Here is a 12,555-nt window from a genome sequence, read left to right on the forward strand (position 1 = left end):
TAAAACTTACATAGAAAATTCTAATAAATTTAATTTTAATTTCCTTTCAGGGAAAAGGAAAACGATCGCAATCGCCGTGCTGTTAGTTATGGCAGTGACGTCACCTCCTCCCCCCATTCGGCCACCATACCCCGCGCCGCCCCCCGTCGCGTGGCCTTGATGAAGGATCCACCGCCACCGCCGCCACCCAAGCCGCAATTGGGCTCCAAAGCGGACTCCGTATCGCATTTGGCCAGCAAATATCCCCAATCCGAGTACAATCTCATACAGAAAATCGACTCGAACAGCACACTCACTGCTCCGGCGCAATATCAACCGCAGAATTTCTACGCGAATACTGGCACCATATCCTCAACGAATGGCTATGGATCGCTGTTGTGCCACGCCAGTTCGACGACCAGTCCGCTGGCGGTCCGGAAGCGGGACAAGCTGCTTCATCGCTTCAGCGATGCCGCCACCTTGGGCCGGAAGCTCAAGAAGAAGAAGAACACGAATCGCACCTGCAGATCCATGACGGAGGCCATTGAGATGCTGGCCGATCCCGTCATCGAGGATGAATTCTTTGTAAGTACAATGATTTATGCAAAATATATAGAATTAAAGAAAAACACTCAATACATTCCCGAAACAAAATAGATCTTGTTTCTTGTCATAACATCATATAACTTGATAGATATATATTTAATATTTGGGCGTGGTTTTTAATTAGCTGCAGGTTCAGCATTTAAACCTTTTCATTCTTGGTTTTTTCCCGCAAACATCTGCCCCATTCCACAATTTTACGTTTTAGGGGGTGTATTTGTTTGGCCTAAGCCCCTCATTTCGTCTCATTTCACTTGGGCTCTGCTCAGCTCAGTCCAAGCTTTATCGCAATCGCTTTTGTTCTTGTATTCTCCTCCAGCTGGAAGCGCTATCCATTGGAAAATGTGCTCGTGTCCGATAGGCTCTTGAAATTCATTGATTTCATTTCAGTTTAGTTCGTATTTGAGCCTCGTCGCGATTGAAACGAAAAGAAATCACCACCAAAAATAAACGATTCTCGTAGGCGGAAGTGTTAGAAAGACAAACGTCAAATAGATAAGGTGGAAATAATAGGAAGTTGACAGATTGAAACTGAGAAGGGCCATTGAATTAAGTGGAGTGACAGAAGTGATAAAATAAAGGGAAAACTTGAATATATTAAACGAGAAAAATGTGCATTAGGCAGGGTGATTTATATTTGACCACATCTTTTCCACTGAGTTTTTAACTATTAAATTTTATTATTGGATATTATAGATCCCTGTAATATAACCTTGAAAGTATTTTCCGACGGCTGAACTCAATTCGCAATCATTAAGCGAAAAAGGGGCGTCAATAATACTATCGAAAGTTCAATAGACCGCACATTCATTGACCCAATCGGGGTACCTTTGAGTTTTCACAATGTTTTGAGCTTGTAAATTGGTATTGGGGTCGAGCAGGGCTAAGCCACAATTATTTGCCAAATCAGTCTTTAATTAACCAACTCAGAGTTGACAGATTAGCATGGCTCTCTCTCTCTCTCTATTCTGCATTCTGTCTCACCCATATGACAGCTCGGTTGACAGTTCAGGAAGACGAATGTGTCTAACAAAACAAGTGACTCGCAAACTGTGTCAATACTTTGGGCTCGAAAAACAATTTACCTTGCGCAAAGACGACGGCTCGAAAGGTGAACCCCGGCTAATTGGATTGGCAGTGCGTGCCTTCCAGCAAACAACAGAAATGCAGAAAAAGTTGTTGCAATAAAATCAAACAATTGCAGTGGAAAATCGAACGAGCAGTGTGCCGAACGTGTTGGTCGCGTCAAAACCTTAAAAAATCGGTTATTTTCAATATAGTTTATAGGGTCTATCTCTTTTTTATTGGCATCTCTTAGGCGTTTTAAAAGCACAAATGTTGCCTACTTTAGTGCGCTGTGAAATAAGAAGGCCGTGATAAATAATTCAACCATATTTGTAGCATAGTTTTACGCGGTCGAAAATTACATTTGACATAGAATAAAAATTGTCGAGAGTTACGCTTACTAAATTTATTCACACACTTGAAACGCTAATTTGATTTTTTTGATTTTATTTATTTATTTATTTTTTTTTTTTTTTTTTTTTTTTTTTTTTTTTTTTTAAATATTTCTAACGAAAAAATTTTGCTTAATTTAATTTTACTTGTAATCTAAAACATTCTATTGTCAGCCAAAAGACAGTGTAAATTTTATGTAAGATTAGCCAAGTGTATCTTTTTTTTTTTTGTTTATGTATATTTACTTTATGATTTTAGTTTGCAACAAACTTAATTAAAAAAAAAAACAAATTTCTTTCAAAAAAAATAAAAAAAAGAAAAAAAATTTACTTTGGTGTCGACCGTGACAGGACTCGAACCTGCAATCTTCGGATCCGAAGTCCGACGCCTTATCCATTAGGCCACACGGTCGCTTGTTTCAAGCACGCTTAAACTCGAAAACATTTGATACGTGCGCACGCAACCCACTGCACAAGGGTGGATTTTCTATAGAGCAAACATTCTGTTATCGCGGGGTGCAAATCCAAACGAACAAAAACGAAATATTAAATACAACAAAAATATGAAGCCCAGCACGCGACGTCGCAGTTTCAAGACGAAACCCCCCAAATCGAATGTATATAACCCACTGGTTCGCTATCGACCGACGGCCTATGTCCGAAACGGAATTATTGGCAGCGGCGACGGTCCCGGCTCGAGTGGAGTGTACCAAATCGCGGATAGGGTCTATACCACCAGCAAGATGTTTCTACGCGATGGCTATATGTATCCGCGTCAACCGGGTCAGACCATGGATCCCCGTTTCCCCCTCGAGTTGCACGAGTTCCCACAGCAATTCGGCGCCACTGGCCTGCAGTTGGTTAGTGCACCCAAGGTTCATATAGCCGCCGAATATCTGGCCAATGAACAGCAGGAGCAACAACAGCAGAAGCAGCAGCATCAACAGGTGCAGGAGCAACAACAATTGAGCAGAAGAAAAGCTGCGGCAGCCGCCGAAATAAATTTGGCAAATCAGGTTTACTGGCTGGGCAAGCAAAAGTCCAGATCCCGATCGCGCAGCAATAGTGTGGGCAATCGGAGCATAACCAGCTGCATGGGCGGCGGTGGAGGGGGTGGCGATAAGGAAAGGGAACGCGGCGGGGATCGAGATCGTCCCTATATACGCAACGTTGACGATCTTCTCCAGGCACTGGGCAAAAGGGATGAGGGGGATAACAACAGCAATCTGCTCGAAACTGTATCGACACACTCTTCATCGCAGCGAAGACGCTTCAAGAAGGTGAGATACTTACTTACAAGGTGTGATAAATGCAAATCTCATTTTTATAAAATAAAAAAAAATAAAAAAAGTTATTGTCTCGACCGTGACAGGACTCGAACCTGCAATCTTCGGATCCGAAGTCCGACGCCTTATCCATTAGGCCACACGGTCAGTTGGCAACTACGAAAAATATGACTAACATAAAGACAGGCTTTACAAATAATTTAATTTTCCACCATTAATATTTGTTAAATCGTTCTTTATCCGAATACGTAATTTAAGATTATAAGTTAAAAAAAAGCAGAAAATATAAAAATCACTATGACAGGACTTCAAGTGGCACATGTTAGTTGCATATTTTACCCGCAGATATAAAATATATTTAAGGAAAATTCCTTAATTTACTAATTTTAAAATTCTTTACGCCACTGAATACCACCATCTCGGCCATCAATCACCACATTGCATTGCTCTTGAGCAACATCGAAATTTGTCAACTCGCGTTGCAACACTTTCAATTGTCGCTGTGGCACCTATTTTTTTCCATTTGGCCACCTTAATTACACTCATGGATGTATGTATGAAGGTGGAGTGGCTCGTTCCGCCAGGTCATCATCAGTCATCACTCGTGGCTTGTCTGCAGTGTCCAGAATGGAGGCAGTGAAGCCTACCGCCCCTGGGGTGCGTCTGCGCAAAAATTAAAATTAATGATGTTCAAAATTTCGCTTGGGGCCATTAATGGAAATGGCATGAAGAAATAAACGAGGTGCGAGATTGGCAAAGCCGGAATGGAGATGAAAGGGAGAGGAGCTGGTGGTCAGACGGTAGCTGCTAATTTGGCATCCTCGAACACACCTGCCCCACAATGATATTCACCGCGGCCTTTCAATTTCTCAAAAAGATTCAAAGTCAAAGCTCGGCTGCGGTTCCTTTTACCACTTTCAATGCAGGCCCTTTTCTTTTGTTGACCATTTTATGCATTTTTAAGCCGCTGCTGCTCAGGCTTCCATGACGATATAGTCTTTTTTGTCGGTTTGATTTTATTCTTTTGTTTTTCTTTCATTTTCGCTATCGTCATTAGTGGATATATATGTATATAGTTTTCGTTTTAGCTTAATTCCACATTCGCCTGGGGCACAATTTATGCGCTTCTGTTTCGAATCCAGATTCGGGCTTTGAGGAGCACTTGAGTTTGAGAAATTGGTTTCGTTGATTGTGGCTTTAAACATGGTCAAAAGAGTGGGCGAATGTTGTTAAGAAGAGTACTTACAAAATAGGTCAAAAGTTAGCAAAAAAAATAATAAATATTTTATAATTGTATGCAGATGGAAAATTAATACAAAATTTATGAAAACTTGAGTTTATAAACAATTTTCAATCAATTAAAGCCCAATGTACTTCGCCTCCGCCCATGACTCAACTTCCGGCGTGTGTATAAATCCATTTAGAACTCGTATGAAACGAAATAAATTGCTGAAACCCAAGCGAAATGTGCATACATTTATCTCTTTAAATTCTTGCTTTAGTCTCAGGTCGAAAAAGTTAAGAAATTTAAGCCAAATTCCGGTGGAAAATGACTTCAGTGTGACTTTCATATGCAAAGTAAACAAAAAGTAAAAACAATTGCGATGCAACTCAAGTCTGTCTGGGGACTTCCCCTTTGGCTGCAGTGGCTCGTAAATCGAATGAAGCACACGACTTCGTCACCCATTTCCCCCACTTTGTGGTATCTTTCTGTGGTTCCGCTGGGGAAGCGCCAGTAACTTGTTTAAAACATTTTACAGATTTTCCTTTGCCGACAGTTTTTTGTTTTAATTTCGTATTCCAAGGCAGCAGTCACGTGCCAAGATATTTTTGTAGACGAATTGCTGCAGCTTATTGAAAATGCAAGGCAGAATAAACTCAATCAAGAGAGAAGGGAAAAAACTATGTGTTATCTTAATAAAGTCTGGCAGCTTATTAGTTATAAGTGCAAATAATATTATTACAGACCATGCTGTGCATAAAATATTAATCTTAAACAGTTAATAGGGAAAAGCAAGAAACCAAAATTATTTTCCAAAGAGTCAACATATACAAATAAATTATATGTTGAAGTAAATAAAAACAGTCACAGAATATTATTAAATCTAAGAAAATGGTATAAGCCTTCGGACACAATTATTGCACAATTTTTCAAAGGTAAAATCCCTCCCAGGCTTAAATATATTTGGCCAAAAATTACAGGCCATGAAACCTTATTTGACTACACTTAACAGAATAATATGTACTTCATTTCAATACTTTTACCTAATATTACTTAGTCATGTTACATTTTATTTTTTCTTTTTATAAAAATTAAAGACCTGATTTTACATTTTGCAAATTAATATTAAAAATGTTTCTCAAAAGCTTAACAATATTTTCGAAAAGTGTAGTTGCAGTGCAGCTCGCTCTTGTGTACAAATCAAATTATCCAATTGCAAGACTATTGTGCATAGGCCCCCATTTGCCACTCCCCCCGCCCCAAAGTTCGTAATGACCGGCAGTAGCCACCAGGTGGCGTAGTCACCGACTTCAGCTTTTTCGTAATAGCAATAATTGTATCAAAATATAACAATAACAAAAAAAATGACAACGAAAAAAACTTATAAAGACACACCGAGAATTTGAAATGTTGCACGTGCTCAACCACTCAAAGAAAATACAAATAAAGAAAAAAAAACAACAACAACAACAACACGGAGATCTAAAGTAATAGCAGTGCATTAAGTTTTTTGGTAATTGCTTCACATAAGCCAGGTCATTAACAAAGTCTCCCGTCTACTAGATAAAAATCAGCGCCTCAAAAAAGCAGTTTGAGGTAATTGAATTTGGGAAATAAAACCAAAAACATCTAAACTAGACGGACGTTATCGGGCAGAACTAATCAAAAACTTAATTGAAATACGTTTACTGGCTTCCCATTTTCCGAAACAACGTATATTTGTATATAGTTGTAGCATGACCTAGGTTAATACTCAGCTATTTGACCCATTGGTCTTTGGGTTTTCCACTTTTCCTCTACCATTCCTCTGGACTTTTTGTCTACTCATTCCAGCCACTTGAGCAAACAGATAACTTATTTTCTTTTGTTATTGTTGGGCTAGGACATGGGGACTATAATAATCAAACATCAAGCACTTTTTGGAATGCACTCAAAAAGGTTAATGATAAATAATTTCAGCTATAACTATCTTATAGATGGAAAGTCCAGGGAAAAATGTTTGTACTTCTGTGTTTCCCTTTTTTGTTAGTGTAGTACAACGTAGTTTTCCTTCGCCCAGTCAATTGAAATTCCTTTCCCTTCAAAGCTTATGATCATGGAATTCCTTGGCATACCTGCAAATCGAAAACATATATATTTATGTGGAATAATGCCCTTGCAGCCGTTGACATTGCATTTTCATTGCACTTCAGCAGCCATCTGTTGAGCTCCTTTTTTACCTGTTTTTAAGTTCCTTAACCATTTCGCTCATTGCGAATTCACAGCAGCTCTGGCAACAGCAACAACAACCAGCATTCCTATAAATACCAACTTCACACTGCTGCATTGCCAGCAACAAAAAAAAAAAAACAAAAACATCAGAATTTTGCCAAGTTTTTCTTTTATCTTTGATTGCAAACTTGAACAGCAACAACAACTGCGTAACTCCTTCGCACAAAGAAGAGGGGCAAATAAAAGAAAGAGAGGGACATGTGTGTACAGGAATAAGTTCTTGCTTAACCCTATGAAATTAAACTCTTAATTATAAACTAAAAATTATAGGAGTAAATAATTTTAAATGTTGTATAAATTATATTTTATTAAAGACAAACACTTTTTTAAAATATTTATTTATTAAATTCCCATATTAGCATTTGCATTTTATTAATAATAATTTGTTCAAATAATAATTTGACGGGTCAACACTTTTGGGGTTAACAACGCAAGGAGTCTCCAATTTAAAGCGAAACCCGTTGCCAGTGCTGCCCATTCTCATTCAGATTTTGTAGCTTTGTCGCCTAACCACCACACATTCGAGCGATTTGAGTGAGCCGAAACTCTACACAACACACCTGTACACACATACAAACACACACACAGTGGTAAACGTGTCCCATAAAATAAGGTTCAAACCGGGTTGCCAGCGAAAAGTTGCCGGGCAACATTTTTCGCTCATGTTGCCAGCAACAAGTTTACGTGTTTTTGTCGTCTACCTGTGTGTGCAGGTGTATGTGTGTGTGTGTTGTATGCTTACCTGGCTCACATGCACGCACACACCTTTGTAGGTATTAGTGAGTGGGCATTTTTGAGCATATTTCGAACTGAACGTTTTCCACGTACGTCGGTCGGCTTTTGCTTTCTTGAGTCTATTTCAAAAGTGGCCAACGTTTGCTGGCGAGTGGACGCGATTAACGGACGAATTTTTCAACTAAATATCGCGGCGGAGATTCCTTCAATATTTTTGTATTCGCCCCCCACTCTCGTTTCTTTTGATTTGTCCGTTTTCGTTGGGGGCGCCTGTACTTTTTTGTCGCTTCGAACTTTGCCGATTTTCGTTTGTCACGCGCGCGTCTCGCGACTGCAATTAATTAAGCAGAAAAACAGAGAAATAAGATATGTAGGAAACCATACGAATAATAATACCTAAAACGAAAATTACACGAAAATAAAACCCCAAAGAAAAATGTAATTCAAGTGTCATTCGTGTGTTTCGCCAGTTAAATGTTTTAACTAACCAAGTGCTTTGAAACCAGTTTCTGTGAATATCTTGAATTTACATTTCTGCCAGCGAGATTTCAAATGTGCAACATGTGGCACTAAGCGACAGCAATAGCAACAGCGAGTGCAGCAACCACAGTAATCTCCTTTAGACGCGGAAAATTAATCAATTCGAAATGGATATAGTCAGCGGATCGGCAACGGGCAACCAGCTCGTCCTGCCAAACAATCATTTTCGCCATGAATCATTTCAGCAACAGGTAAAGACCGTAATTCCAAGGAATTTTCTGAGGGTTTTCGAAGTTTGTTTGTTTGCATAGTTACTTAGGTATGGGTATATTTCCTTTGAAATATGTTGAATTTTTCTTGAATTTTTGTCAAAAATAATGATCAACTTTAGGGTTACCTCTAATAGTTTAATCGACTATCAAATGACCAAAGGTCATTTCAATTTGTGTAACTAAATGTCATCATTAGCAAAATACAACAAAATTGTCACCTTGGGCTAGGAAAATATACTAGAGCAATGACCAATTTAAGTGTTTGAAATTCAAAATCTCAAAGATAATCATAAAATTAAATCTTAAATCTCTGGTATAATGGTTTCCATTTTAGCTGACCACTTTAAACGATTTTTCCATAGAGGAAAACTCAAAATGGACAATCCGAAAACAATGTAATTAATTAACTTAAAGAAACACATGTAAGGTGTGCTTAAGACCATCCTTTTACCCTCCCCACTTCGCCGCTCATTAGTAAGGCAAAATCTGTTTACACTCTTTATTTGCTTGAAAACTCTCACCTCATCAGCAAAAAGCCAAGCCGAATGGGGAAAAAACTGCCAAGTTTGCAGTAAGTGAAAATGCATTGAAAAACACGACGAGAAAACTTTTTTTTTTTCGAACAGACAAACCCCAGCCATAAAGGTTATAAAAAAAAGAAAACAAAAAACCAACAAAGTTTTGAGGTTTCAGCTGCGCAAATTGATGGTTAGAGCGATGCCAAAAGTTTGATAACAGAGCGAAGCCCCTTCATTTTCAATCACCAGAATTGGCAATGATAAAATCGAAGAAAATTGCGAAAAACAAACGGAAGTCCAGGGAAATTGTTAACATAAAGTTTGTAATTCCCATATGACCAGCTAGCTATGCTATAAAATAATTAACAAAACCACAAATTGTTGCAGTTTGGTGAGTAGTGAGTCGAGGACCTCAACAGCCAACCGTCTGCGAAGTAATAAACATGGGTTAAGAAATTGCCAACCCAAAAACTCGTAGTCGTTAACTTAATGAATATTTCGAAAGTGAAACTTTGATTCAGGTTTTCGTGTGTTTTCTGAAAATGAATGTGGAAACAGCTTTTAAATATTTCAGATAGGCCTTGCAGATAGGGAAATTTCGTGGAAGAAAGTCAACAAAAGCAGGTGTTTATTGTATAAAGCTTATAAATATATTTCTGTGGAATCCATAAATGATTTTTATTGTTTAAAATTTTCCCCCTTCGTTTTCCACCGATGATCAGCCAGCTTAAAAAACTTGACATTGCTTAGACTAGACATAAAATGACATTCACTGTTTATTTTGAACTCCAGAGCTGCAGCAAACTGAAATGCATAATTCATGGCGGCAAATAATAATAAAAATACAAAAAATATTGATTATAGTTAAGCGACTTGACTTGGCCACATTCCTTGGATTCTACTCCGTTTTTATGAGCATTCATACGATGGCGTTTAGATGCCAATGCTAATGACTATGATATATATATATATATAAGTATAACTTATGAAAGATCAGTTGGCTTAAGTTCTAATCCCCTCACAAACAAGATGTTCATTTCTATCACATTCGCCATTGCCAAGTTCAGATATCCCATATTTATGAAGACATTTTCAAGCACCTTAAACCGCAATTTATGCTCGCCGCTGCTCAAGTTTGTGAAATCCTTTAAACCGATTTCTGGAAAAGCAAATACAGCAGGCCCATAAAGAATCTCTACCAACACATCGAGCGGGGCAAACCAGTTTCATGCGACCATAAAAATGGGTAAAAAAAAATAAAAAAGCGATCTCGCTGTTCGATCTGGAAATAAAATAAGAGAGCCAGAACCAGAAACACGATTCGTGGCCCTAAGACTCGAGAACTCTCCAAGGATTGAGTGATCCGGGTCTTAAAGTTGTATATATGTTTGTAATTCCACTCAGATAAAAATAAACTCGCTTCAAAAGAAAGAAAAAGTCTTTGGCCAGCATCCAAGTCAAGTTGTTCAACTGGTTTCTGCTGGCTAAGTAAACGATAGCCGGTGCCCTTTGGAGACTTTGAGATTTCGATCCCCCCTCATTTACAGTGTTGTATTCTCGTTGATCGAGCGATGCGGGTGTTGGTTTTCGTTGTGTTTAACCCATTGATTTATATTGGTAATTTAACGCCATTATGCTGCAGCTGCCAGTCAGTCGAACTTTGGAAAGTTATCTAGTCACGAGGCCATGAACTGCATTCAATTGATCCGTCGGGGGCAATTGAGTGATTTTTTGCTGGGGCCACGAGCCCTTCCCATGTTGAGGCAATTACCATGGATATCCGTATCCATTTGTATCTGTTGTATCCATGTATCTATGTATCTCCGCCCAGTCGGCTGCCATGTTGTTGCGCATAATTGTTTGGACCGCCAATCGGGAAAAGCCCCTTTTCCACTTTCCCCGCCCGCCGACTGCAGCTGTAAAATTGTTAATTTAGCTTCTGTCTTGTGTTAGTCACGTGAGCTTCAAATTAACTCTATTTTTTTTTTGCTGCACTTTGATGAAGTCATTCCCTAGTAATTACCTTGATTTTCTGTGGCGGGTGGGGCATGGGTTTCATGTGAAAATTTGATTGAAAACAAAAGGATTTTTGGCAGGGGTGTGGGTTTTCTTTACATCGCGATGGCCTATTATTAAGATTTAAACCACTCAATTATTAAGCTCAGTCACTAATCATTTACCTTGAACGTAATAGAAATATATAAATAAATATATCCGATTTCGCCTTCAAATTCTTAACTCGTTTCACCTGCTCCACTTCTCATAACACATTTCACACAAAATTTACGCAAAACGATCTTATTAAGAGCCAAGATTTATTAGCATTTTGAAATGTAAATCCGAAATCAAAAGCGACCATCTAGATACAGCACATAAAACTGGATTTCAAACTGCGACTGGTGCAAAATCCCAAACAAAAAAACCCCATCGGGCCAAGATAGTTTTAAAGACTCCAAAAAATGCACAATAAAACATGTAAAATGCGTTGAGAGCTGCATTCTGTGGTGGCCAAGACTCGTTTTTTGTTTTGTTTTGGCCCCTTACGAAACCAACTCGATGGCAGAAACAAACACTGAGCTTTGAGGTAGTAGCGGCATTGATTGGGAAATGAATGGTCACAATTTGTAGTTGTGTCTTTGCAGTTGCTGGATAAACAACTTCACTTGACACGCTGCCCCAAACCGCACACACACCGCACCCAGACTCAAATTCTTGTCGATTGAATCATATTAATAAGGAGAAAACCTGTTCCAAAGCAAAGAAACACATTCTGCATACACTGGAAAATAATTACTCACATAAACTGCAATATGTATGAAAGAAGTGTTGAATAATGTCGAATGAGTACATCTACAATATGTATTAAAGTAGTGTTGAATAATGCCAAATGAGTACATCTTTAACTATACTTCTTTTAAGATAGTTTTACTTTTTGTGCACTTATGAGTAACTTAACTTCAATCTATGCACATCAAATCAGGCAGAAACCGGGTATCCAGCGAATTCCATGCATAATCCGACACACCTGGCTCAATGCCTGCGGTTTCTTGAGCCTTTCCTCATTTGCATTCAATTAATTCCCTTTTCATGAGGCCACACTGTGATTCATACCCCACTCGGTGTCCATTGAAGTGCTCTTTCTTCTGCTGCTCCATTTTCGGTTTGATTTACAATAAATTTCTTTTGTTTCGATTTATGCCAAATATTTATTCGTTTGATTTTTCACCGTAAATATCATTTTTTTTTGGCAGCTTTATTTTTGTTTATACACTTGGAAAGCTGTCGAAACCTGATAAAAGTAATTGGCTTTTTCGCTGTTTGCATTTTCTGTCATTGCAATTGCATAAAAGGGCTGCAGCGATGACACAGAATATGAATATTTAATGAAATAATTGAATTTCCATTTTTATTAATAAATTTATTTATTTTTCCTAAATCGTTAGTGCTCAATGACATCGTCTAGACAATTTGAACTAAGTGTAGGCTTGATTAGAGACGCCTCATTTAATTTCACAGTCAATGATTTTCCAGTCGCCTACTTAAAGGTCAAAGTTAAATTTGAATTTTAAGGTCTCTGTCTCGCGCAAATTAAGAGAATTACATGTGAAAGTTACTTTCGTGGATAATATTTAACCTGAATAAACCAGAAGCAGGCGAAACATGCTAACAAGCAATTTTATATGCAAATCAATAGCCGACTGAATAAAACATCAGGAATCGAAGGGGAAAAAG

The 12,555-nt window shown here is 38.3% G+C and overlaps 1 protein-coding gene and 2 non-coding genes across 14 annotated transcripts in view; 1 reads left to right on the forward strand and 2 right to left on the reverse strand.

Moving 5' to 3' along the window:
* LOC6607184 (tight junction protein ZO-1) overlaps positions 1 to 12,555 on the forward strand; it is an 82,420-nt gene that overhangs the window by 44,845 nt on the left and 25,020 nt on the right. For 8 of the 12 annotated variants that reach the window (XM_032721549.1, XM_032721548.1, XM_032721546.1 and 5 more), the window contains one exon: positions 51 to 564. In XM_032721549.1, the coding sequence (XP_032577440.1) occupies positions 51 to 564 (514 nt within the window). Of the gene's footprint in view, positions 1 to 50; positions 565 to 2,390; positions 3,320 to 7,682; positions 8,285 to 12,555 lie in introns of those variants that run through there. The other 4 variants (XM_032721543.1, XM_032721551.1, XM_032721552.1 and 1 more) reach the window with 3 other exon arrangements.
* On the reverse strand, positions 2,379 to 2,451 carry Trnar-ucg. The gene has a single exon. It is a non-coding gene; the product is annotated as a tRNA-Arg (tRNA).
* On the reverse strand, positions 3,400 to 3,472 carry Trnar-ucg. The gene has a single exon. It is a non-coding gene; the product is annotated as a tRNA-Arg (tRNA).

The sequence above is a fragment of the Drosophila sechellia genome, chromosome 3R, assembly GCF_004382195.2.
Source record: "Drosophila sechellia strain sech25 chromosome 3R, ASM438219v1, whole genome shotgun sequence".
Lineage (NCBI taxonomy): Eukaryota > Metazoa > Arthropoda > Insecta > Diptera > Drosophilidae > Drosophila > Drosophila sechellia.